At 40.6% G+C, this 27,420-nt stretch overlaps 1 protein-coding gene across 4 annotated transcripts in view; it reads right to left on the bottom strand.

Moving 5' to 3' along the window:
- Window positions 1–26,541, bottom strand: part of CACNB2 (calcium voltage-gated channel auxiliary subunit beta 2) — a 230,526-nt gene extending 203,985 nt beyond the window's left edge. For all 4 annotated transcript variants that reach the window (XM_042816657.1, XM_042816658.1, XM_042816659.1 and 1 more), the window contains exons 1-2: window positions 26,446–26,541; window positions 15,878–15,970 (exon numbers count right to left, since the gene is read on the bottom strand). In XM_042816657.1, coding sequence (XP_042672591.1) covers window positions 15,878–15,970; window positions 26,446–26,541 — 189 coding nt within the window. The remainder of the gene's footprint in view (window positions 1–15,877; window positions 15,971–26,445) is intronic.
- Window positions 26,542–27,420: the final 879 nt, after the last annotated feature.

Here is a 27,420-nt window from a genome sequence, read left to right as displayed (position 1 = left end):
TTTAGGAAATACAAATCAACTTCTGGAAGAACTGGTCTTTCTCCATGAGTATCAATCACACACAGGAATGCTGCTAGTTGGAGAGGGAGCTGAAGTACACTTTCTGTCTTGGCTGTTGCCAAAAAAGCATCACTGAAATCATACAAATTGTGTTAAGCAACAGTACAGATTGAATTTGTACCAAGCTCTCCCTTTTCTCCTAGAAAAGCAAGAAAAACAAGTAAGCAATGCAATGTTCGTAGTAATTAATAGGTACAGTCATAGATGTTAAAGATGTATCATGAAAAGAAGAGGGAATGTTTATCCAAATGTTTCAGTCACCCTCATTTACAGTGCCTAGAGATCTAACAAGTAACAGACCGCTAGCAATCAAACAAATCAGATCTATCCAGAAAACCCCATCACATTCTATACAGTAAATAGGCAAGGTAAAATGTTTGTAGTCACAGTGGGAAAACTTCTTTTCATTCAACCTGATATTCTATGTGTTCTACTTACAAAGGCTGGAACCACTCTCTGTATTGACACAATATTTCCATTTCCTTCTCTTTCCTAAGCTATCTCATACTGAACACTTGTTTACCTCACAAAAATGCCTTTTTTTTTTTTTTGGTCAGAAGCACTCATTCAAATCAGGGTCTGACTTCTCCTTCTAGAAGATGGGGACACAGGTGTCAAAAAGGCAGACACGTGGGAGGAATGTCTGGCAGACCCAGACAGTGGTCCATCCACTGCCCAAACTGAGAACCTTCTGAAAACACACAGCAGTTTGGGTCAACCTTGAAAACTTCAGGGCAAAACCAGGACAGAGGAGCCCTACGTCCACATAACTGTCTAGATTGGAAAATACCTACATCCATTAGCCTGACCTTCAGAGTCTCAACACTAAACTATGTTCTTTAGTGCCACATCCACACATCTCTTAAATTCCTCCAGAGAAGAGGAGTCTCTGGAGTCACTGAAGTGACTTCTCTGGAATCACTTGTCTGGACATCCAGTTCCAGTGCTTGACCATCCTTTCTGTGAAGAAATTCTTCCTAAAATCCAATGTAAACATCTCCTGGTGCAACTTGAGACCACTTCTTTGCATCCTATCATTCATCACCAGAGAAAAGAGCCCAACATCCTTACCACTGCAATTTACAAGTTCCGTAGGTCCACAAGGAGTTGTACAGATTGGTCTGATTAGGCTCTTAAAGCAAAATCTTCAGCCCTGGCTTAAGCTGTATCTAATAAACATCCAAATAACTATTCCTAAGGTCCTTTAAGGCTGAGAAGTGGCATGCAGCACTTAACCAGAAATAACCAGCATTCCACTGGCCTCCTTACTGTTGGACTGGCCACCAAATGTGTCCCGAAGCCACAGAGAAGACCCTTTCCCATACCGCAAACTGAGCATCCTGTGCAACCCCAAGGCTCCAGCAAGCAGTCAAGAACATGAAGGCAGGTAGCTACAGGCATTTGCAGATGAATCTTCAGCACCTTACCAATTCGAGCTGTGTGTCCTCATCCTACAGGCTGGCAAGTGCTCTCAGAAGCAGAGAGCATACCAATGAAAAACACTTTTCTAAGCTGACAGAAAAAGGTTTATACATGTCAGATTTTGGTAGTGTTCTGCTTTGGGGATGACTGATAATATGTTTTAAGAATGATCCAGTTTTACTAGAAATCTAAAGGCTATTGTATTTCTCACTCCTGAGTGTCTGCTAAAATAGCACTTTCACAGAATTAAATAGATTTGAGAGTAAGGTCCATTAGCACAAGGAAGGCCAAGATAAGACTTGCTCTGTAGCTGGCAGAAACTCCTTAGTGAGATCTTACAAAAGGCCTTATAAAGAGCTAGTAGAGAAAAATCATGGAATGACACTCTAAGCAGAGAGGTGAATGTTTGCCAGATTAACTGTAAAATGAAGCTGCTTGACTTCAAATAGATGTTCTGAATAACCATGAATAACACCAGTCTAAACAGTGAACTTCTTTAACATGAAATACAAAATCCTGTGTGTGCTGTCACAGGACTGCCTAGAAAATTCTTCTTTCAGTTTTAAATATGCTAGGAGTAAGATTTCTCCAAGTCCAAAGCTACTTACCAAACAGACAATAAAAGAAAGGGATTCAGTATCTACACGATGATTCAGTGGCTAATTAAATGTCTCTTCCAATGTGTAAATTGACCCAGAATTATATGCTGACCAATCATAAATTTCTCACTGATGCAAAACTAAAGCAACTTTGGAAACAGCAAAGTTAATAATTTCATCTGTCAAATTCTACCTGTATTTTTAGATGGCTTGCAGAATCAACAGAACTGGTAAGCCTAAATAGGCTAGAGTTTCAGAGCCCAAAAATTAGAAAAACAAGAGCAACAAGAACAACATGCTGAACAACATGCATTAAGCCAGGAGTGCAGTACAAGTAGCTACAGCTGAAATCAGCCCTGGGGAAACACCACGGAGGATCAACTCCATTCCTGACTAGGGGTCAGTGTGAGAAGCTGTGTACTATTTTCCTTCCAGTTGTTCTGCAGAGGTGGTACGAAGTAAAGATCTGCCAAAGCAATAATATTTCAGACCCTACTTGTTCATGTGACTGAAGTTTCCTTCTTATTTAATCAAGAGAATATTGTGGGAGTTTTTGTCAATAGTATTAACATATTTCTCTGTTTTTCCTGGTGACTAGTGACTCTGAGCTAAATGTGCATCACATGCAAGTGCTTCCCCACATTAGCAATGAAACAACAATACTGATGATAAAGAGGTAAAGTACAAAAGATTCCATTGCTGAAAGTGAGATCTGATCAATTTATAACTGTTACTTCATTTTCAGTCAATATAAATAGGAATCTCCAAATTTTCAAATGGAATGCACCCTGAGAACTCGCTAGGAATGTCAACCACTGCCATTGAACCAGCCTGATGCATTAGTTTCATAAAAATAAGGTTAAATGTCCTATTAATTTTATGTCTTTATTGCTCTCTATTTTAAACATGTTAATAAAAATATTAACAGTAAAAACAAGTTTTGTTTCTTATATATATTAACTATATTAAATATTTTATGAGGGTCACTCCACAAGTAATGCTTCATATTTTATTTTGTTGGCCCACAACATCAAAGGTGGATATCAGTGGTATGGCAGTAGGGGCTGAACCTTCCTGCCACTATTTCATTCCATCTTGTTGCTGTGTGACAGATGGCAACAGAGAGGCAGTCTGACAGAATGGTGTCTGACATGGAAACATGTATGAAAGAAAGTTGCGGAATTGAAGTCTTCCATGCAGAAAAAGTTGCACTCATTGACATCCATTGATGTTCACTGAATGTTTATGAACACCAAACAGTGGATGTGAGCACAGTGAGGTAGGGTGGTGCATTTCAGCAGTGGTGATAGCAGATGTGGGTCACCGCTGATGCAGGTTTTGACAAACACTGCATGCAAGCTCATGTTCATCACTGGCAAAAATGTGTAGCTAATTGTGGTGACTATGTCGAAAAATAGAGTTTTGTAGCTGAGAATTTGGTCCATCAAAAACAGTTACTGTGCTCACTGTAGCTGTTGCAGTTTCCATAAAAATAAATGGGAAGCATTACTTTTGGAGCAACCAATATGCCTGCGGCCCAACACAATTCCTCTTCACACAGCGCCGCCCAGGCAAGCCAAAAGGTCAGACACACATGACTTAGCTGACCATGATTTGAAAGAAAGCACAGGCTGTACAACAACAAAATTGCATCACATTACATGCCAAAGGAAACCAAAGGATTTTCTGAGAACGGTGTAAAGATTTAGCTCCATACTGATGTGAAAAATTTTGCCAAGGCATAAAGCCAACTTCTGACAGAAAGAAGAATATCAGATTAAATACCAAATTTTGAAGAGGTGTTAAATTGCTTTTCACCATATTGATTTTAGAGCATGTAAGGGAAGCCAAATTAAGTAAATTCAGAGTTGCATTCACTCTGCTGGAAGAATAAAAAATGTTCGGTTATTGAACCAAAAAATCTTTTTAATTAAAATGTCCACAATCCAAAATCAAAGCATGTAAAATTTCTTGAAGTTCCATTGCTTGAAAGCAGAACTGACATTCAGAAGAAGTTTCCATGTTCTATAGAATACAAATGAATTTATAGTTTTATTTTGTCTCCAAAAGTTTCACATCTTTGGTCTGAGTTGAATGCTATGCATTTTAAATTCTTTTGGAATAAGCAAGTGTTTAAATTAAAAATCTTCCTTTGTGTCATTTAATCCATGTAATCATTTATGTTATCAACATCTGAAATACGGTTCCTTCAAAAAGTATGCCAGAAGATGGGTCAAAACAGGCAGGATGTGCATCAGCTGCCTATTATAATTATATCTCATATCCATTTAACTGAGATGATGACAGTCTAGACACTTAGCAAAGTGATTGCCAGAAATAAGGGATGGGAATTCTCTGCAATGGTGACCTAAAGGCTAAGTTGTAGACAACAAAGGAATTATTACCGTCTTTTCTAAAATTACTACTTCCTTCTAGAAAACTCTGCCAAGTTCCAAGAAATAAAATACCAAAAGTGGCCTGCTAAGGATACAAGATAAAGGAGGATATCTGAGATAACCATTACATAATACATTTTTTTGTAGGAATTGATTTTGATGGAAAAAGCATAGCTCATTAATCTTCAAACTGACGTGAAGGGCTTGAGAGAACTTTACGTTCATTCATCTGCCCAGAAAAGCCTGTCACGGTGTCTTGAACCTCTTGGTCAGTGCCACAACCACAAAGCCCACAACACCATGCATTATAGCCAAGAGTTCATGGGTTAACATGAGATGTGTACATCAAATAGACTTGCAAAAATTTAGATGTAAATTTTTAAAAGTATTTCTTTTGTCATTCAAGAGCAGTCAGTTTACAAAACTTTAACAAGTTACTCTAAGTTAAGGTTATTCTAAGTTAACCTCTGTCATCAGAGGTTTATAGGAAATGTGGCTGTAAATAGTTAATGAGTATTGTTTGCATATAAGGGAACAACATTTAGAAGACGCAATACAGACAGTGTACAGAATATACTTTGCTTCTCAATCTTTTGTTAAATGTTTAAGTTGTAACTTAGATTATTCATTCTCAAGCGTGCCACCAGAGAGCCTAGCTGTGAGTGGGAATAAAAGAATCCAGCCCCCTGGAAGAAACATGACATTTCTTGGCTCTTTTTCAAGACAGAGAAACTCACATAATCTGTTCATAGGTTTTCTGCAGGATTTACAATAACTGCCTATTTGAGAGGCTGTTCAGGCAAATACATTAAACTGGGGGGAAAAAAATCCATTGCATTTTACACAAACTATGGAATAAATCAAAAAGGATCTATACATTGTTTTGAATTTTCTTGAGGAAATATTGAAAAGTCTTTGAAATTCAACAGACGTGACATATTAGCAAGGTTCAAATATTTCTCTGCAAAAGGCACGGACATTGTAAGAGAACCTGTCGTTTATTTCTACTGAAGAGAAGTTGCCTTAAAGGAAGGATAGAAGCAACCCAAGTATCTTACTGTAAAAGTTTACTCTGGTAAGAAAGCCCGTTCTTACAATTGTCTCTTTAAACCTCATTGCACCCAGTGAATGCCACTGCTACGCTAGGACAAAAACACATTAGCCAAGGGATTTGATCTCAGAGAATTAATCATCTTGGTTTATGAAAAAAGACATTTTGTAGTAAATTGAGAGCTTTCAACAGGTAAGTTTTAACCAAGCATTAATAAATCATTCAGCTAATTTACCTAGAGACTTTAGGAAATAAATGTAAAGGAAGAGAATAATCACAACATCATAAAATGGACACTACCAGATTTGCTTCAGAACGGGAGGAAGGCAGAAGACTGGTCACTGGTCACCTCCACTGCCTGTCATCAGGACATTCTGGCAGAGCAGCTGGATTCAACTTAGTATCCAGCCAGAGCTGAACAGTTTACAGACCAGCAAAGCAAGAAATTTAAAAACGAAATGCAGATGAAGCGGTGGTTCGAATAAGAACTGTGTGCTACTGATGAATGTGCAGGAGCTCATAAAGTTCAAGCAATACCTACAAAAGGCTTTCCCAAAACATTCTGCTGATCTCCTGACACAGCAGTTTAAAATTCAAGCAGTTTCTCTCTTCCAAACCCACAGCAGTATTTTACCTAGCAATGCAAATTCAAGTTATTTTATATTGCATGCAGTCTTTCTAAAAGAAATAAATACTACATGTAGGCTGACCATTGTGTAAAAAAATATAAGGATTGTTTTAAGTAGCTCTTGCTTATGAACAATTAATCAAACAAGATTAGAAAAATCCTAAGCCTTCAAGAGTTAAGTCATTTCCCCAGAAAAGCACAGAGTACACTGCCAGCTCTTCCAGATATCTCCAATGAATCACAGCTTCCTAGATCTCAGACCAAAACTATCTCTCTTCCTCTTGGCTGTGTCATCTGATTTGAAGGCTTTACCTCATCACCACGCTTATTTATTGTGTAAGGTGATAACTCATTTTCTACTTTCTTATTTCAGGTTGCAAAATATTGCAACATTGGAGTTGGTCAAATCTATCACTGTGCCTTCATGCTGTCCTTTTGGTAAAAGCATTTTAAATGCTGTTCACTTTCCTTGGATAATAACAGGAACATAAAGATTTTGCAAATTTTACCCTTTGATAGCTTCAAACTGCTGATAGAGTCTGAGCAAACATTTTTTTTCATAAGCATGGGAAACATTAACATTTTATTTTGACCTGTTACTGTAACAAGACAAGTCTCCTTAGGAATACATCTTACTTTCATTTCAATATAAATGTCAGATGATGGATAAATTGAAATTGATGTTGAGAAGAGATGCGTAAAACCAATTGACTTCCGATTATACTGTTAATAAGTCAGGCAATTTCCTCTGCAATTATTTCAAGGACAAGGCTGAAATGAGCTTTAATCTTTTTTTACTATAACCAAAACATTTCCTTGACACATTACTGTTTTCAAAAGAATTCCTGAAAACTAAATAAGGTCAAAGAAGGAAGAGAAAGAACAATTTGTTTTTCCAGAGACATATGCATCTAACAACATGGTTTTGGAAATGAAGTAATGGGAGATTACCGAACATATACTATAACTTCATTAGCTTGCAGGAAAAAAAATGATTCTCACTTGCCAACGCTTCTATTCTGCAAAACAACTTAAAATGCGGAAATACTACTGGAGGCAATAGGAAGAAAGATATAAAAGGCAGCTAGAGGTATATTTCTCCTTTCACTTCACCCGTCTCCCTTTCTCCCTTTCTTTCAGCTCCCCACTCATTTGCAAAAACCACTTCTCTTTCCTACCCAAGACCTTGTTGTCCTATGGGTAAAGCTTCTGATGACCATCATTTATCATACAGGTTAGCAATTTGTGTGAAACCTAGAATTAACAGTATGCATGTGAACAGAGACAAAACTACTCAGATATTCCATCAGATACGGCCTACTAAAGAAGGGAAGCTTTCCAGATTTACATAATAACTAGGATTGCTTCAGGTCTTACTATTTTTCAAGCCAATTATATCTGGGAACTAAAACATTATATGACTATCAAAAAAAGATGTGCACTCCACAATTCAATGCCCAGGAAAAGCCTTTACTGTGAACTCATTTGAAGATTCATTTTAGCAGTAGTGGAGCACAAAGCTTTTCAGTGCACCTACTATTCCAGCTAAAAAAAAAAGCTGAGTGAGATCAGACTAAAAAAGCAACATTCAACACTGATTATATGTTCCTACAGATTTGAAAGTACTGTCTAACTAAACAGTCCAAGAGAAGACAGTTCTCTCCTGCAACTGTCCATAAAACTGGCAACTCCATGAGAAATTACACAGAAATTGCACTTGTATACAATGCAGCATATCTGATCAGCGATGTATGAAAGAAAGGTTCCTGAGTTTGAGCAGGAATGTAATGGTATTGTGAAAGACAAAAACCCAGTGGATCTCTTGGTATTTGCAGAGTGCCTATCCTCACTGCCTGAACCCCAACAGAGATGGGAAGGACTCTACTCGACACCAAGAGAATGGGAAGCAGTTTGCACAGTGGCCAACCAGGCTCCATCTCTTCCTCCAACCATTAGCATTTTGGAGTGTGAGATGACATTTCCTCTAGAGAGAACCAATCTGTTCCTTTGGGTCAGACATTTGTTCCCCGTCAAAATCATGCAGCACAAGCACAGGCCCTCAAAATCAATACAGTATTTAAAGTGACAAAAATAATTTCAAAGTTACTTTTCCGTAAAAAGAATTAAGTCTGCAGATATGTTTACAGCACATTTACATATAAGTAGGAACTTGAATTTTAAAAATTACTTAAAATATCTTCTCAAAAGAAAAACCAACATATTGCTGAAAAAGTACTTTTTACAGTAGACTGCTCCATTTAAAAAAGAAAAGTCTGAAAACAATCCCAGACCAAATCTACTCCAACTAACTAGGCCTGTAAGAAAATGTTGTCAAAATACTGCATTAAGCTTCATAAATTATTTTTGGACAGGCTTTGCATTAAGTACAATTAAACTTATGCAATGAAAAACTTGTCCCACTGCAGATATTCTGTAAGGCTTAAGATAGTTAGAAAACATCTATGATAGTATAAAAGAACCTTAAATCTCACCACAGTGTTCAAAATTATTATTTCAAGTTAGACAATGCTGCACACGAGAACCAGAAACCACAGTGAATTTCCTGGGATAAGCAGGGGACCAAAATAAAACAAACCACTTGATTCTCATTCAATCCTATTTTCTAATTCTGATTTAACTCTTTACAACTATGAAGCCTTTCTCCCTCAGAGCTCCCACTATGCTGCATCAAACACATCAAGAAAGAGAGGCATGGAGGCTCACAAAGCAGCTGGAAGGCTTTACTATATTCAGGTCATGAAAGCACACTGCTTAATATAAAGCTTCGAGAGACAGACTGCCAGAGAGCAATCACCAGTCATGAGGATATTTGGCCAAAGAGAAAACCTTAGAAACACACTGTTATGCTCCAGCCTTTCCACTCATTCCTTGTAATATGCACCACAATGGAAGTCTCCAATGGTACATTCAGCAAAATTGCCAAGGTGGTGCAATTCTCCACCAGTTTGCTCATCTGCCTGAAACACCTTACATCTGCGACATGAGCTGAACCCATGCTCCGTATCCATGGACCAGAGTCACCTGCAACCTTCAGAAATCCCTCAGGGCTCTCAGACACAAAAGTCCTGTCACAGCCTTCAAATGTCTTGCTACAAAGAGATGCACGTGGTGCCAGTAAACTTGGGTGCTGTCTGAGCAGCCAGAAAAAAAAAATACATTTCTGCTCTCTTTGGTATGCCCAAAGGAGAACAGAACTAGGTTATACATGTGAGAAGGCAGCAAAGACACAGATGCCAGATAAATTCCAACATCTATCACCTACACAGCTGCCACCACCACCTCAGGTGCTGCACCTCCAAATCCTCTCAGAGGAGGCCATGTGAGTCCTGTCAGATAGAACACCCACTGCCCACCCAACCCATCTCACAAGAAACTCTGGCAGTCATTTCAGAAGAATCAAATAAGGACCCCATCTTCAAAACGTTATCATTCCCTCTGCTGCTTGGAAAGACTGTGTAGACTTCACTGTACTGAAAGTAACACCACACGTCAGCTCAAGGCTAGAAGGAGGTGGCCTTCGGTTTTTAATAAAGTATTATATTTAGTTGTTCTCCCCTGTAATTTTCTCATACCCTGCTACAAGAGGCATGGAAAGAGTAAACAGATGTATAAGATTTTTAATGATGCTTTGCCTGTTTGTTTTAGTTAGAGGGTGTTGGTTTTTTGTTGTTGTTTTTGTTTGTTTTGTTTTTTTTTTTAAACACATGGCAGCAGTTTGTTTTCTATTCTTAGTAACCATCTGAGGCAAAAAGGGCCCATGAAAGAATTGAAGTCCGCAGATGAACTTCCTTTCCGCCGGGATTTTTCTCAGCCATCTCCCCTCCAGCCACTCATGCCAAAATCCCATGCTTTATAGGGGCATCTGTTCTATTCTCTCCAGGCCAAAAAAGGAGACTTTTCAAACCCTTACTACACTTGAGGAAATGTGTAGCTCAATGAGCCTACTGTGATTTTCCCATGTACACAGAGAGCCTGAAGAGCAGTTTTACAACTGCCACCAAAAGGGAAAGTCTCCCCCTCTACCCTCCCAATTTCCTTCCTCCAGTCACACACTCCGAACTCACTCCTTTCCTATATCTTTTCCTCCTACTGCTCTCTATATAACTAATTCTTAGCATATGATTAGGGAACTGAGGTGTCAGCCATGAATGAAACTCTAAATCAACAGCCAATCTGAAATGTTCTTACGGATCCCTATATTGCTCTAAATGTTTCACCCACTCTTCTTTTAACAACTTGGTATACTTCATATGACAAGAAATAAATTTAAAAATACCCTCTCTTTCTTACTCTAGTGCTACTCCTAGAGACATATCACTTTTTATCCAAAATAAACAGAAACTCACAGGATTTGACTAAAGACTGATTAATATTGCTTGATGCAAGAAGCACATCACCCTGAAACTCCACTGCCTGACTGTGATTTATGATCACAGTCATTGGCCCTAAAAGCAAAGCTTGGCAACTCTCACTACTGTCAATAGAACAAAGCCATACCAAATCACACTCTGTATACAAACCTCAAATCTAGGTAGCTTTATCCAAGTAAACTATATTCCCTTCAAAACTTGTATTTCACAGTAAAGACCATATGATGCTAGAATTCCATCCAATTAGAAACCTACAAAAAAAAAATTTTAATCTGTTTCAAATAAACAGATGTCGTAGTACGTATCCACAGACATCACTGGCATTGCTTTCAGTGAGAAATCAGTACAATTAGAACAAAGACAAGAAGAATCTAAGAAAATATGTCCAGGCATTAGTTTCATAAATAAAAGATGGTAAAATTAATCACAATGTTAGATATTTATTTTCTGTATTACAATCAGTGTTTGAAAAATACCTCTAGAGAATAGACACAGATTGTTTTATTATGTTTATAAGCTAAATGCAAACCTGAAAAGCTCCTTTTTTTTCTCTGCAAGCCAAACACATCTCATAATCAGAGGAACACAAACACTGTAAGAATATATTTAGTCATAAAAGAGCCTTTTTTTTTTTTTTAATTTAGATAATTTGGCTGGCTACAATCTCGTTTACGCAGAGTCTTCAAGAAGCCAGAACAGGCCCATCAGAGAAAGCATAGGCAGCTTTTAGCAAAAGAAGTTAATGCTGCATACTTAGACCAAAGCCAGTGTTAGTTCTCATGCTGTGCAAACGACCTCTGTGGCTCAGCCTGCAAGTGCACAGACTGGCAGCCTGCGCGTAGGATCAGCACACAGCAGCTTGTTCCCTCACAAAAAGGTAAATCACAGCTAAGCTCTGTATCTTGAAGCAAATCAAAAGTATAAGAATACCTTTCTGACACGGCCCAGTTCTCTGGTAAACTCAAGGCTAAGAGGCTTGTTTTGTTTATGAACAAAACTAAGTCAATATTTTCAAATAGATTTTAGTGCAAATCTTAGTTTTACCATTCATAAAATTCAATAGGTAATTACAGCTAGGCAAATGTCCTTAGAGAAAAAAGTAGAAGAATAATGAATTCCCTACATAATTATTTATAGCTGTGTTTTTGAGTGAACACAGTGTAACAGGCATCGAGCCAACATTTAGAGGCAGAAAAAAAACCCACAGATTTATAAAACCTTAAATATTTCAGTAAGCATGTCTGTAGCACACAGTCTATTTCACAACCTAATCTGTCTTTGCGATACACAGAAATCCCAACAACTTAGACTTGCCCCTGTGATTAATCATTAGGATTTAAAATAAAACCCTGACAAAGGCAGGTCCAGAAGTGCAAGTACAAAATATGTAATGCTATCAGAACATGCAATTGCTTAAAATAATGTTGCTGGGAAGTGCCACAGTGTTGTCTGCAAAATATTTTGTTTGATGGGTATTTTGAAAAAACCCTTGGGAACAAAATCATTACCATGCATCAGTCATAATGGCAGCAAGTACAGATCAGATCCAATTCAGTCTTTCCTAGCTAACCCCAAGAACAAGCTGCTTATCACTCCAAACCTCAGAAAAGATGGTGAAAACACAATGTTCTTTAGCTCCCTAAAGACAACTGATTAAAGTTAGCTAGAAGTCAATTATAACATAGTGTTTCTCCTTCCCGAATACACTAATTAATTGCTAATATGAATTCATAACATAGGAAAAAAAAATTCTTCCTTCTCCAGCTTTGTTGAAAAGTTAAGAAGGAGCTGCTCACAAATGGAAGGATGTCCAAGCTGTTATTTCTTAATGCTCCAACATCATAAGTAATACTTGAGACAAAATGAAACAAACAATTCTAAAAGAAAGAAAAACAAAACACATATATTAATATGATCCTAAGCATCCTCCTAAAACATTATAGGTTTTCAGAATCATAAGCGAAAAACAGAAATAAAAATCCATATCAACAGATAAAGTTCACAGTACAGATGAGATTTAACTGCACTGAAAAGAACTGCTTTAAAATTTTGATTTTATATATATGTGTAAAATTGTTCTTGCTTCAGCTTAATGCTTCTTTTATATGTACCGGTAACAACACTGGATAAATGGCTCTGCTCTTTTTCATTTCTCTGAAAAACAAATTTCAATGGAAAAGATCATTGTGCACAGGGTCATGCAGAGTGCATTTCATCCTCCTTATACAACAGCAGCAATTTTCAAGCAATTTGAATAAAATATTGCTTTGTTCTCTCTCTCATTCAAATAAAACTAAGTTGGCACTGTTCTTACTACTGTAGCACTTGGTATGCAGTGCAGGAAACATGTCAGGAACATACCAGAGCCAGAGGTGCAAGTGTCCTTAAGGAGACGGTAAAACACAAACACAAAGTTCTGGCAGTGCAAGTAATAGACACTGACTGCCTACTCCTACAGTAACTTTAGCTCAAATGGCCAGCACCCACACGGATTGAAATGACTGAATCCTGTTTCCAACTTGCTCTTGCACAGTATTTCCAGTGCATTGCTCTTATGCATTTTTTCAGGACTAGACATATTTTCTCTTACAAAGCACCACGTCCCAGCAGCGCTTACAGCAAGAACCTGCTCCTTTCCCAGCTCACCCAGTGAAAGGCCAGGCCAGCTGCAGATGACTCAAAAGGACTTTACAGACATTCTTTCTTGTTTATAGTTAGATTTCAGCAATAAATGATCAGGACAACTCCAGGAATCACTCTTGCGCATAGATGGGAGTATTTGTAGAGGTGCATATGAAAGCTGCAGGATAAATTCCAAAGTAAATATGAAAGGAAGTGAGATGAAAGGAAAGAAGTCAGGTTGCGTGCATCTCATGTGCAGATCACATTTACTGTCAACAAACCTAAAAACAGCTCACCAAGCCAAAACTGACTTTCCAGTTTTGAGGTAATAATAAAACAAAATAAATCCTATTATTGGTTGTACTGGTTTTGGATTAATTTGTCCATTCTACTTATCTGCTGTACTCATACACTTCATCAAAGTCTTAGACTCATTTTTTCTGCTGTAAATAAAAGGTTATGGCAGAACAATTAAGTTCATTTATATACTGTAAAATACTCTCCAAGAGAGAAATGAAGAGAAGGCAATATGCAGCAGTGAGGGAAGGGTAGAGCAGCTGAGCCAGCAGAAAGCAACTGCACCTACTCTGCTTAATGTATGGGGCATATCTTCATTAGCATAAGAGAGAGTAAGTAGTCCCAGGAGGACCAGGACAGGTAAGCCTGCTGAAGATGCAATCTAAGGTCTGAAATAAACCTCCTTGCACCAACTGTGAAGATGCACTTTTATGCATCTGGTACAACTCAAATTCCACCTGTGCATGATTTGCTAGGAATGTTGCATGATTTTTATCTTTTACTTTTAGTTTGGGACAACACTACAATACGTATTTATCCATTATCATCCCTTCACTATATTCACTGATAATATCGTATCAAAACTGAGTTTGCTTCAGCAATCTCTTAAATCTCTGATTTTTCCCTGCAGCTCAGTTCCCCACCCCTCCCCCCTTCAGTCATTTTTTGTTGTATCACTTATGTAACTACTAAAATTGGATTTAGAGAATGATACAAAACTCTTTGTAAAAATCTGCACTTGAGGTATTTGTAGTCTATGTTCCCTTCACAGCCCCGGAAATTATACAGACTCCTTTAGACTATAGCTCACCAACCCTGAATTATAAGTCCATTTTTCAAGATTTTAATGGATCATTCCCCACATGCTATAATCAGACAGATCTCCACTGACTATCGTAATCCAACTCAACATCTGTGTGGAGTTTGAAGATCCATCTTCCTTGCCCTGCTCCTACGAATGATACCAAGAAGAGATACTTAGAAGTAATTTCAGGCCTCATTTAAGCAGACAAGAAAGTCAAAGAGCTGTGCATAGCTGGTGTAAAATAAACACTCTTTCTCTGCTAAAAATGTTCCAAGCTGAGCTCAGTATCCACGAGGAGCTAAGAAAAACTGCAAAACAGATACTTTACAGAGAATTCTTGGGACAGGGAGATCTGTTGCAACTCCCAAACACTACTTTGTCTTTTTCAGAGTATTTTTTTTAACAGGACAAAATGCCATAAATCAGTGATTTATTGATCCAGGGTTTCATTTTCATCTTGTCCACTGCCACTGACAAACTCTTATGATCAAGTAGTATTTCACACCTATATCTGACAGGCCTCTCTCTTTCAAATCCATGGCCTATCACAAAACCTGCTAGCATGATCACAACAGGACAAAGCAGAACACTTTTTGCAAACAGAGGATGCATACTGAAACAACTAATGCAATAGCACTGGATGGTTTGAAACTGAGACACTTGCAAGACAAGATGGATGAGAGAGAGGTCGGGCATTTCCTTATAGTAAAGCCAAAAACTCTGCAATTAAAACTCCTGAGTTCCAGAAACCCTTAAATAAAAAAAAAAAGTTGACAAGTCTACATTTGTAATGTCACAACTTAAATCTGTAGAACACAAACAAGTGTATTTCTGGCTCTTTGGATAGGTGCAGTTGTGGTACAGCTCTAAGCACCCTTCGTGCTCTCTGAGTTGTCCACTACCATAAGCATATAGAAGTTTGCTCTCTTAGGTCTGTAGCCAAAGATCCTTCAACATGTTCTTCATTACCCCTGTTGTTCATTAAAGGCAAACTGCTGTATCAAGTTAATCAAGCTGTTCATCAAACACCCACCCATGTCTAGAACACCCATGAGGCTCCATATAACAAGGGGTCTCAAATACACGTGCACAGGAACAGGCTATGGAACCCTGCAGTACCCCTTCAGCTTTTCCTGGCCTTTCAGCACCTGTTTGATGGGCACAATGCTGCCAGGAGTTTCCCCTCCAAACCATGCCTTTAAATAACAATGAGAGGAAAGCATAGCAGTGAGTGCTGTTTGCACAACACTATTTTAAGCAGGAAATCCCCAGAACTAGTAGGTTTTGATGCTTTCTCTCAAATGTTGCCACTTTAGGCACTGCCATGAGACTCCACCTCCTCTTCCAGCTTCAATCACCTGACAGCACTACAGAAAAAAATAATGAAAACTACTATACATGGAAACGAATAAGAAGTGAAAAAGTACTTTTCTGCCAAGATCAAAACAACAGCAACCAAATATTTTTCCCTGTCTTGACAGACAAATTGTACTAATCCTCAGGCTACAATATCACTCTTTGATTTGACAATGTATAAAAGACAATTATTTGAACATTAACACCAAGTCCTCCAGACATAAAAGCTGAATACCACGATACCACGTACCTGGCGTACAAAACTATTAGAGGTAGTGTCAGAAGATGTACTCCCATCTGATCCTTTAAACCGATTTTTTCTTCTTGCCCCTTTACCATAAGACTGTTAAAAGAAAAAAGAAAAACAGATTAGGGATACAATGTTAGTTTATGTTGCACAGACAACTCTCAGCACAAGCTTTACCATTGACTACTAGGCCAGCAGAGCTTCAAATAGTCAGCTTTGTGCCAGCTGATAAACAGTGCTCAGTAAGTAACTGATGGGGCTCATGCATATGTGCTCACTAACAAAGCTAGATTTGGCCAATTGAGCTTTGGATGTTTATTTTTTCACGTTCAGGTTTAGAGAAGCATTTATAAACTTGTATAGTTGTACTATTCACACAAGTCAAATTGACTAAGAAGTACAGTTTGTTTTGCAGCTCGCCTAAACGCCCAAGCTAAGATGGGCAATAATGGGTCAGCCTCCAGAACATCACAGCTGTGAGTCAAGTCAGCTGAGGGAACAGCAGTGACCAATAGCTTCTCGATTTAGAAGATATGAACTGAAGATAAACATAAAAACAATGACAACTTAAAAAAACAGAAAGTTAAATTAAGGAAAAGTAGGATAATAGATGAAGAAGAACTGAATATGAAACTGGAAGGATATGTATACCTGAGAAAGCATTGTTTCAATCTATCAAAAAGACAAAAGGAGAAAGAAGTAGAAGTGATTAAACTAAGTTTTAGAAATACAGCAAATGACCACCTTCAAAAAAAAAAAAAAAAAAAAAGTTTTTTTCTGTGAGATGAATACAAACCATCAATAAATACTATAAATAAAAGTAAAAACAAATAAAAAAAAAAACACGGGCAAGTTCCAAACCGTGCTATTTGCAACCACTTTTAGGAGAATGACAGTAAACTATGTTGTGACCACCTCAAACATTTCCAGATAAAACAGTCTTGCAGATTTGTTCTGCACAACCACATTAGAATACAGCCCTTTATATCTAGTCATATTTCTAAAGTTCATCTAAACTTGCAACGAAACCATGTCTTGACAACTTCAAATATTATTTTCCTTGAGACTGATAAATGTACTTTTTTGTCACTCATCACTCTGCTTTAAAGGTCACTTTACTAATCTGTCTCTCTGGCTCACATCGCCTGTCTTTAAATGCCTCCCACAGGCCCCAGCAATAAGCAGGGTCTTTCTCTGCACTTCCAAGGTCTGCTTTGGCATATGCCCAATTTCAGCTCCCATCTTGCATTCATCACTGAACTTTAAAGGTCCACAATAAGTTAGGGGGGAAAAAAAAGCAAGGCAAAACTACAGCAGCCACTCTCACCTCTATGCTGAATTTTCAGTGATTTGTATCATGTCTTCCCCCAGACTATCTCACTATCCTTTTCCAAAGAGTAAAAACTCCATTACAGAAATTCCACTGATTTATTTACAGCACGCCACTTTAAAAATAATCTTTAAAAAGCCTTGCTAATAGTGTGCTAGTGTACTCATACCCCCCACTACATTACACTAAGTAATTGCGTCATTTATTTCATTATTATTTTCTGAAACTCTCAGTCCTTGCATTCACATCATTCCACCATCTTTGGCCATAAGCTGCTATTGGCCCTGAGTTTAGGAACAAAGAGAAAACTATGATCAGTGTATTGCAGAATGAGCTTGCAAACATGTTACAATGCAGACAGCAAGCCTCAGGATGAAACCCTGCCTGGGTGCACCAAGCGTGTCCCTCCCCGGGTTTGGGCAGTGTGCAGAACACCAGAAAGAGCTCTGGGCACAAGTCCCATCAGCTTTCATAGTAGGAAAGGACAGGCTCAGAGGCACAGTTAAAATTTCATGCTGGAAACATCTACTGATCATGACTTCAAAGTCCGAGCTTTGACTCTTAGCTAACAAATATTAAATATGACAGAATACATCAGAGCCCAAAAGTAATCATGGAGGATGACAAACAGCCACTACTAAGTAAGATCATTTTTCAAATCAACAAATGCAGATAGCTTGCCTCCAAGAGATGCAGCAGAACAACCTCGGGCTGTACACAGACCACTAATGTTGACTCTGGGGGACTTCAGAGCTCTGCTTAGACTCCAGCATTACACCAGTATTTTAAAAAGAAACAATAGATCTGCCAGCCTGACACTGACTCTCCGCAAAATAATTTAATGTGCTACAAGATTGAGCTAACAATGACTTAAGAGCAACAATATTCTCCCAAACTGTGAATTTACGGCAAAGACATTTTTGCCAAATTAATATGATTTTTACAAAAAGAGAGAGGCTGTGGAGTCTCCTCCTCAGAGATCTTCAGAAATTGCCCAGAAGAGGCCCTGGACACCTGCTCTGGGTGTCCCTGCTGGAGCAGGGGTTGGGCCACGTGGATCCTGAGCACCTCGCCAACCTCAGCTCTTCTGGGATTTTGTGAAAACTGAACTGAACAGGAACTGGTGCTAATGACATGTTGCTTAAGGCAGAACTACTAAAAAAAAAAAAAAAAAAAAAAAAGAAAAAGAAAAAGAAAAGAAAGAAAGCATAGTGCACATCATGGGGATGAAAATATGACTTTCTGATTATTCAGTAAGTCATGATATATAAATTGAAAAGTGAACCAGGAACGATTGTGCATGGTTGTATTTCTAAAAGGAATCTCTAGCAAAAGAAGAAAATTTTGATCCTACAAAGGATTTTACAGGTCTGTAAGAATAAAGTGTGGACTGGAAGCGCTATTGCCAGTAAACTATTGAAGGAATTTTCCAGTTATTGTTATATTAGACAGTTCCTTGTGAATCACCTTTTTTCCACATGGTAAGATAGAATATTAAGGTGACACACAATATATACAGATTGTCTTTAACACGCATGATCTTTAAATAAAAACACTTTTTTTTTTTTTAATCAAAATTTGCCAGTAGTTAAAAATTGCTATCATTGAAGCAACTACAGTGGCACCATTACCTGTCAACATTCTGAGCATCTTTTCTCCATTTTTGTGGAAGAATACAAAAACATGCTTACAAAAAATAAAGATTCAAATTATTCACATAGTAGCTCAAGTGTATAAAGAATCTACATTAAGAACTAGGCAATTTCATACGTAATGTATATATACTATAATGCTATGTAATCCCTGAAAATATACTAGAACAGTGAACATATATTCTCTTCCACAATCACATTTCTGTATTATAACCAGTTTCTTTAATATTTACTTTACTTATAAAATCATTTATTCAGTTTTATAAGGCAAAAAAAATTACTACAAAAGCAAAATAGACCCAGATTTACAAGGATGAACTGAACAAGACCAGAATAAAAAAGCATTGCAAGCAGGGAGACGAACTGCTTCTCTACCTGCATAGCAACAACTAAAAGCCCTCATTTCAGGCAACATCACAGCCCAAATCCACTTCAAATGTGCTCTTATCTTGATTTTTCAGTCACTGGGTTTTTTTTTTGCTTTTTTTTTTTTTTTTTTTTTTTTTCCATGCACAGCAGCCTGCACATTTTTGTTTCAGTCTCATATAAGTGAAAACTGTTGTAGGGCACCAGCTGCATGCCAACTTTGCACACAGGACATGTCGGACAGGATGGCAGGCTGCAGGGGGGGCCCACAGTGCAGCTGCTTTCCTGCTCGGACTGATTCTGAGTTAGAGGAAAGGGAGGACAGCTTCAGCATGTGAGAAAAGGCTGATTTGACGGCTGTTCTTGTTATTTTGAAGGATACCAATCTGGGATCACATTTGTCTTCTATGTCTTCCAAGCCTATTCCCACAGCCAGAAATGTTGGAAACTTTGTTCTAAACATGCGATAAGTCTTCCACAAACAAACAGATTTCAAAAAATGATTAAGTGTCTCTGTCATGTGAAGATCCATGAATATTCATCCTGTCCTATTCATTATGCTTTGGTTTTTTAATGTATTTTTTTTCCTTAAGAGCTTCATGCAAAAACAAGAACTTTGTACCAAAAGAAAAAATAAACACATAATCTACGAGATACATGCAATTCTGGGGGGGAGGGAGGGGGAAATCACAGTGAACCCAATATGTTATTGTGATTTCCCTATGAAAATCAGCTGTCTAATCTATGTTCTATTCAGCAGTTGGCTGTAATTATGTAGCTAAAAATAAAGGGCTGAATCACGATGTGTGAGCATTGGCCAGCAAAAGCAGTAACCTGGGACACCTTCCTTAAAAACAGTAGTCCTGCCCACCAGAACCACCCTAAACCCATCCTGTACTGTAACTCAACCCAGCTCATTTTAATACAGCAGGCTCCAGTCTTGACCATAAGTCTGTTTATATAAGAAGTTTGCTGAAGGAAACATTCTCACTGGATTTCAGCATCACTCCTTACACAAAGATCTGTATACATGAAAGTGTTTACAGGATGAAAACTGTAGCTTGGTTTATTAGTCAGATGTGTGAAGTTCTTTTAAAATCAGTGAAGCTGCCAGAGACAAGAAACACAACCACACACATTTATGTTCTACAGCTTCTTAAAATACCTGGCAGACTATGTGAAGCCCTAAAAAAAACTACCAAAGTCATCTTGTAAAGAGCAGTTCATCAACAGAGACTTAACAAAGCAAAGGACAACTCTGTTTTCCAGCCCTGACGTGCAAGTACATCACGCAACCTTTGTTCAGACCATGTAATCAAACAAAATACGGGAATCATATGAAGCATTACAGGCATCAACAGCAGTTTCCTAGTAATTAACAGTTTCATATACAGCTACCTCAAGTTATTGCAAACAGATGAGATTAACACTGCTCAGTGAAACCCTCCCATTTTAATGAGGTTCAGCCTCAAGACGTGAAAAGCATCTATCTGTAAAATTAATCCTCTAACACACAAAACAAGCAGGAGGCATGCTTGATCATTGTATCAAAATCCTATCACCTGGAAGAGGTGATAAAACATTTCAGACTGTCAGCTATCCACAGCCAAGGAACTGATGTTCAGGGAAAGTCCGAAAAAAGCCTTAACCAGCAACTGCTCCCACTTGTATATTATACCAAAGAGAAACAGATATAGAGTAAGCCTGAGCCTTTACTAATTATAACAGATAAAATAGCACCAGCCATCAAGACTGATGCCATGGTTAAACACAAAGATAAATTCAGGAGGCAGAAGCCACGTATGGAAAGCTTCCCTCTGCTGGACCTACTCAAAGAGTAAAAGAAGGAGCAGAAGAATTAGGCATCAAAGTCACTGAAATGGATTTAAGTCTTGAAATAGAAAATGATGTCAGAAAGGAAACAGGGAGAAAAAAAACAAACAAAACAAAAACAGAAAACAAAAATTCAGAGCTGGAACAAAGCTTACATGACTTCAAATGAACAAATGACCAGTCAAGGATCAAAAGAATACCAAAAGGTAAAGAAAAAGGCCTTAGTATTGAGCTTCCCAGGACTCCTGAACTCCATCTCACCACTGGAACAGAGGCAAAAGAGCAATGTTGGATATAACAATGTGTCCTGGCTGGCCTTCCTCCCAGAGCTGGGGTTTCAGGTCACCCTACATTTGCCCTGTGACATGCCTTCAGTGAGGAAGCTGCCTACAGAGCACAGACTCACGTTCCCATAGCAGAGAAGAATCCCAAAGTTAGGTGTCAAAACTTGGATTTCTTTCAAAAAAAAAACAAAAAACAAAAAACAAAAAAAAAAAAAAAAAACCACCATTTGCAATGATGACAATACAGAAAAGAGCAGCAATCCTTTGAGAAATCTTATCAAAGTGAGGCTCTCCATAGTCACCAAGTTAAAATGCTGAGGCTGTCAAGTCCATTCAACAGCCCTTCTTTAAAACCTAATACCTAACCAACGAAACAACAAAACACAAATAAAATTACTTATCCAAACTTGCATACATCATCCCAATACAAATATTTGACAAATGTCACTTTTTCTCTCACTGAAAAGAAACCACTTCTGCCGAGAAATCTTTGGTACTCCTTTCTGCTGGCCTGCAATAAAGCCTTTTGAGTGCTGCCACCAGAAATAGCCCAGTTCTCACCAGTTGCACATCTGAGCCAGCTCCCTGTGCTCCCACACTCCCCCTGGGGCCCCAGGTCAGGGCACCCAGTAGTTTCCACTTCAGCAGACAGCAGGTGGGGGACCTGACCTGCTCTCCTCTTCCCAGAGACTCAGGACATCACGTTGGTCAAACTCTGCTGCCCATCTCTCCACTGCACAACTGACAGCGTCTGCTCCTAACTGAGCTCACAACATCAGCAGACACTGAGGCCTGAGCCCAAACTCAACCATGCCTCCCACAGCCTTTAGAATCAGACACTACATTTGCAGGCCATGCGCCTTCTCCTCCCCATGAGTTTATTTCTTCCTGTTACACACAAAAGGGACCTGTCTTTGCAAAAGACTTGCAGGAACAGCAGCTGCCTATGAAAAGCTTCCCTCTGCCCTGCAGGACAGGAAGGCTGATTTGGGTTGCTTTGTGTTATTTTGAAACTCTTCTGTCCTGGCACAGAAAAGAACTGAGAAAAAGAAGCAGAAGAAAAGTAACTGAGACTCCAGAGAAGTCAAGCTTGGAAGCGTACAGGAACTTTTCATCCACAACAGTTCAAAATTATAAACCTAGAGACAAAACAAGACAAAAACAGAGATAGCCTCTAGAAAATGGCTAACTCTCAAAGAAGTTAGGAATGAATGTGCTAAATTGCTTCACAGAGATTTTGCAGTCTAGGAAAATGTTAAGAAAAAAAAGCAAACAGTAACTATAGCCCACAGATGCTGATGATGTGCAACATCTGAGCGGCAAAGAAATGTGTCTGGATGAGACAATCACGCATCTTTACCTGTTACTGGTGAATTTTGGGCAAAGCAAAACAAACCCTAAAAGCAGAGAAGGATTATCAGAAAAATAACAACTGAAAGTTGAAGGGCTTTCTTTAATCAAAGACTATCAAAATATATTTTTGAGTGCAATGCTGGAAGGAGGTTACCTCATCAAGAGAGAAAATACTGCCTCTTGCCCACAACCATGAAAAGCTCAATGCATTAGTTTGATTTCTTCTCTTCTTTATTCATATATGGTCCTGCTCTCACATCTGGCTTGCAGGGATGCTACCAGAAGAGAGTAAAGCCTTATATGCCTCTATTGAGAAAGGGTGTTGTGATTGTGCGAGTGAAAAAAGGGATACAAATCGTGTCTGTTTGTCACGTATAAGGCATTCTCTTTAGTTAGACAGGAGAGATACACTGCTGCAAACGTTCACTTGAAGAGTAGGTAAGCGCTGCACATCCTGATAAATCAGCTTAGCTGAAATGGAGCAGCAGAGGGCAGTGTGATTAATCCGCGGGGAATGTATCGCCAGTCCCTCATCACCACGGGACAGGCGGGATGGAACGGTGCCATGCAGCTGAAAAGACAGCTAGAAATCTGCAGGGCAGGGCCCACAACTGTACTGATATTCTCAAATCGTCATAACACAAACTGCTCCAAAATTCCCGTGAGCATCATTCAAGGTCAATATAGAATGAGACCTGAGGCCACCCATCCCAACCCCACGCTGCACCCCGAGCTCTGGGCAGCCCCTGTCCATGCCAAGTGCCACCTCAGCAGCCTTTGGGCCAGGAGGGGTACTGAATAGTAGCGGGCCACAGAGGAAATCTAAACGCGAGTGAAGGAGATGGAGAAAACAATTAAGAAGGGAACTGTTTTCATTTCAAATGTGTCAGGCTGTTAGAGCCTGCACTGCAAGATGATAGATAAGAAGGCAAGGAAGAGAACAGGAGGAAAATGATAATGGGGAATAGGGAAGAATTCATCCAGGGCACGATGCCTCCTCCCTCCACAAGGCAGCGTGTTGTTGCCTGCTAAGAGGCTTCCTTATATTGTCTTAGAAATATCCCACGTAATTCACTGACCTGAGTGCAAAGGCTGTACTTATAGCATAACCCGGGAAGTTGTGGAATGAGAAAACAGAAATTACATCTGGTGATTCCTGGGAATTGATGGACTTTGAATCGGGATCAGTAAAAAAAAATTAAATGAGGGGGAAAAAAAAAGAGAAGAAGGACCGAGAACTACCACGAAAGGCATTAATATGCCCTGTTGCAATAGGCTGTATACAAATTGCCAGCACCTGCATTAATTAAAATGATTCATTTACATATTTGGATTCCGATTTCTAGGTCTGAGAGGTTTTTGAAAGAAAGATTTTAAGATGGTAATGAAGTTGATTTTTCAAAAATCAGATACTGGTTATCAACCACTGATCCCGTTCAACAGTTTGCTTGTTTTATGATTCCTGAAAATCAGATACTGAATTTATTACAACAGGGTGACACCTAAAACTGCTATTTTGCAGTGACACAGACACAAGCACAGTGAACAGTGTCACTACCAGCACATGCACACACCTGGCCAAACCAGTTAGCAAAAAGCACGACACAAACCCTGCCTCAACTAGGATTCACAGTGAGCACCCAGAACTACGTACTTAAGTAACAGAGACCTAAAAGGCACAATGTTCTAGGTAATACAGAAACATGAACACTTTCCCCCACTGCAAAGAAGTTCCCAGGGAGATCATGGTACAATTACCAGGATCAACACCTGCAGGGATTTTATTCCCTTTACAGATCTTGTTAGAAAAACACACTATAGAAATAAGAAATAGATTATATGCAGGGACTATCTAGGAACAGTTCATGTATTTAATCATCTTTTAAGAGCAACTGCTTCCAGAGTGTTAACTGCATTCACACCTCTGCCAAGCAGTGATGAGTTTGGCCAAAATTGATGGCCAGGCACAATCCAAGGCATCGACCACGATGTACAGCCAGATTAAAAGAAACACTCAGCTTTGCAAAAGTAAAATTCTTGGGTAAGAGAAATCCTGAGGCTTGATACAAATATACAGAGGCTCTTCAATTATATTTTCCTTAACTGTAATTACCAGAAGTAGCACTTCAGAGAGAATACTTTGAGAAGTGATATCACTCCATAAGCTCGCATGGCTTTTTCCTTCCTGACGCACTACTTGGCATGAAATTTTTCTAGGATTGATACATAAGCGCCTCAGTGAAAAAGATAGAGGTGGGCACAGCTGGAGGAACTGTCAGCAACCTACTTGATCATTCACTCACTCTCATTAAGCTTCTCCTTCTCACTGTGTTTTCTAAAGCAGGAAGATCTTACCATATTGATTTTCTGGAAATTGTGTTAATGGAGCAAAAACCCAGATCAGAATAATTGCCTCTCAATACAGAGCATGCTAAGGAATGAGGTGAACATTATTATTCAACCAAAGGGTTTATGTAGGTCTAGGGTATATATACATACATATATATGTGTGTATATATATATATATATATATATATATGTATATCTATGAAGAAGACACGATTCTTGTCTTGACTGACAGAGTCTGGTTCTGAAAACTGAAAATTATTCACTCAACCAAAAAGCTGTGTCACCACTATCTTAAAAATTGGCTTTTTGGCTTCAGGTGTTCAGAAACCAATTCTATAAAATAGAAGTACTTTACCTGAATCACACATAATGTATGTGTTGGCAAGCTATCCTCCTCCCTAAACAGAGGTTCTTTATAACTAGTGAAAAGGGAATGGAGAGTGAAAATCAGCTTTACGATCAGTGTTTGACCCGATTTGACTGTCACCGATTCTGCACTTAGGGCTGAAAAGATACAAAAACGAGTTCCTTTGCCACTGCTTCTGGAGAGGCTGGCAAAGCATACGGCCCTACCAAAATGCGCTCAGAGACCGCAGACAAATCCACAGCCAAAGAGACACTTGTTCAGCCCCATCTCAACTGCGTTTCAGTGCCGGGCTTTGCTCTGCTGTCACCGCTCCCAGCGCCCATGGAGCAATTAGCGACTCCTGTGCCAGACGGGCAGCGTCTTCCCGTGGCAATCCGGCGCTCCTGCGATGGCACCAAACCACCTCAGAGGACTTAAAGCGTCAGGAAAAGCTTCGGCGGTAGCAAATGAAACTGCCACCTCAAAAGGAAAAAAACTCCGAGCTCGAACAAGCATGTTTACAATTTAAAACGCACGCAATCGGATTTTACCACCCTTTGAGTGGGTTTAAAAATAGCACCGAAAGTCTTTGTAGCCAACTATTGCAAACTCGAAGGCGTTATGCAACGTTCCTCAATTAAACAGGAACCACCTTTCGGAGCGCAGCCCTCTCCCCGCGGCGCCCGACCACCTGAGCGCTCGGACAGCCCCGAGGCGGCCGCGCCGCTGCTGCCGGAGCTCCCATCGGCGCCTCGGAACCCGCTCGGCCCCTCCGCTCCCACCCGGCCGGCACCAACAGGTTACCGGGGCGGGGAGCCCGGCCAGGACCTGTCACTGACAGCGCGCCGAGCGCGGGCGCAACGCGTGCCACCCGCCCACCCACCGGAGAGCCGCCGGCTTCTCCCGGCTCGCGCATCCCGGGGGCCGGCGGCGCTCCGGGTGCCAAACTTTTCCGAGCGCGGAGCCTGCGCCGAGGGCCGCGCCCCGGCAGCTCCCCGCCGCCCCTCCCGGCTCCCGAGCCCCGGCGGTGCCGCCGGGCCCCGCCGCCCCCGCCCTACCTGCGCTGCCGCCGCGGGCAGGGGGTTGTCCAGCAGCTCCATCGGCACCTCCTGCGCCGGGCTGGGAGGCGATTTGGCCATGTCGCTCTGGACCATTGGCGTGAAGCCGGGCAGAGCCGAGCCCCGCGGCGGGGCAGAAGCGGGCAGAGCCGAGGCGGGGCGGCGCGGCGCCCCTCAGCGCCCGGCCATGCCGGGGAGCGGGCGGAAGGGCCGAGGCGGGCTGGCGGCGGCGCGGCCCTGCCTGCTGCCGGCGAGGAGCGCGCGGCGCGGCGCCGGGGGACGGGGCACTGCCGGCGGCGGGCGCGGGGGGAGGGCAGGGGGCGGCGCGTGGGGATGAGGGAAAGTGACAGCGAGCATCTCCCTCCCGGCAGCTACCGGGCGGCGGGAGCGGGGCAGCGCCGCCCTCCTTGCGTCCCTCCCCCGCGGCCTCCCCGCCGGGGAGCAAGAGAGAAAGTTGGGGCGGGAGGGAGGGAGGCGCGGTAGGCCCGTGCCCGAGCCCCGCTGAGAACAGAGGGGGCGCGGGTGGAGCCGGGCTCTGTGTGAGAAAGGCGCTGCCCGCCACGCCCTGCCCTGCCCTGCGGGTCCCGCGTGCATCGCCGGCTGGATGAGGTGGTGAACGTCTCTGAGCTTCTCCACTGCAAAGTTCTGTGTTTGTAGCGTTTCACTGCACCTCTTGGCGCTGGCTGCGAGCACAGCAGCAAGGGCTGAGGGATTCCCAGCTGTCAGGTGGGATGGAGCTCACTGCCTGGTTGTGTATAAGGATGACAGGGAGACGTTCACTGGTTTCTGAAGAATCTGTTTATAACTTGGCTCAGGAGGAACACACTGCTCCCCTGAGGTGATGGCTGGCCTAATGGATGAGGCATCTGAGCACAGAGGCACACGATGGACGGAGTGGAGTAGAGCATGTACTCTACAGAACGACTTGTTGCCTCTCCATGCCTTTCTTGGGCCAGGCCTGTCTGCGTGCCAGGC

This window comes from Centrocercus urophasianus, unplaced genomic scaffold (assembly GCF_019232065.1).
Source record: "Centrocercus urophasianus isolate 14NV4802_14NV808 unplaced genomic scaffold, USGS_Curo_1.0 seq_16, whole genome shotgun sequence".
Taxonomy (NCBI): Eukaryota; Metazoa; Chordata; class Aves; order Galliformes; family Phasianidae; genus Centrocercus; species Centrocercus urophasianus.
Note: the sequence above shows the minus strand (reverse complement) of the source record. Positions and strands in the feature narration are given on the sequence as shown.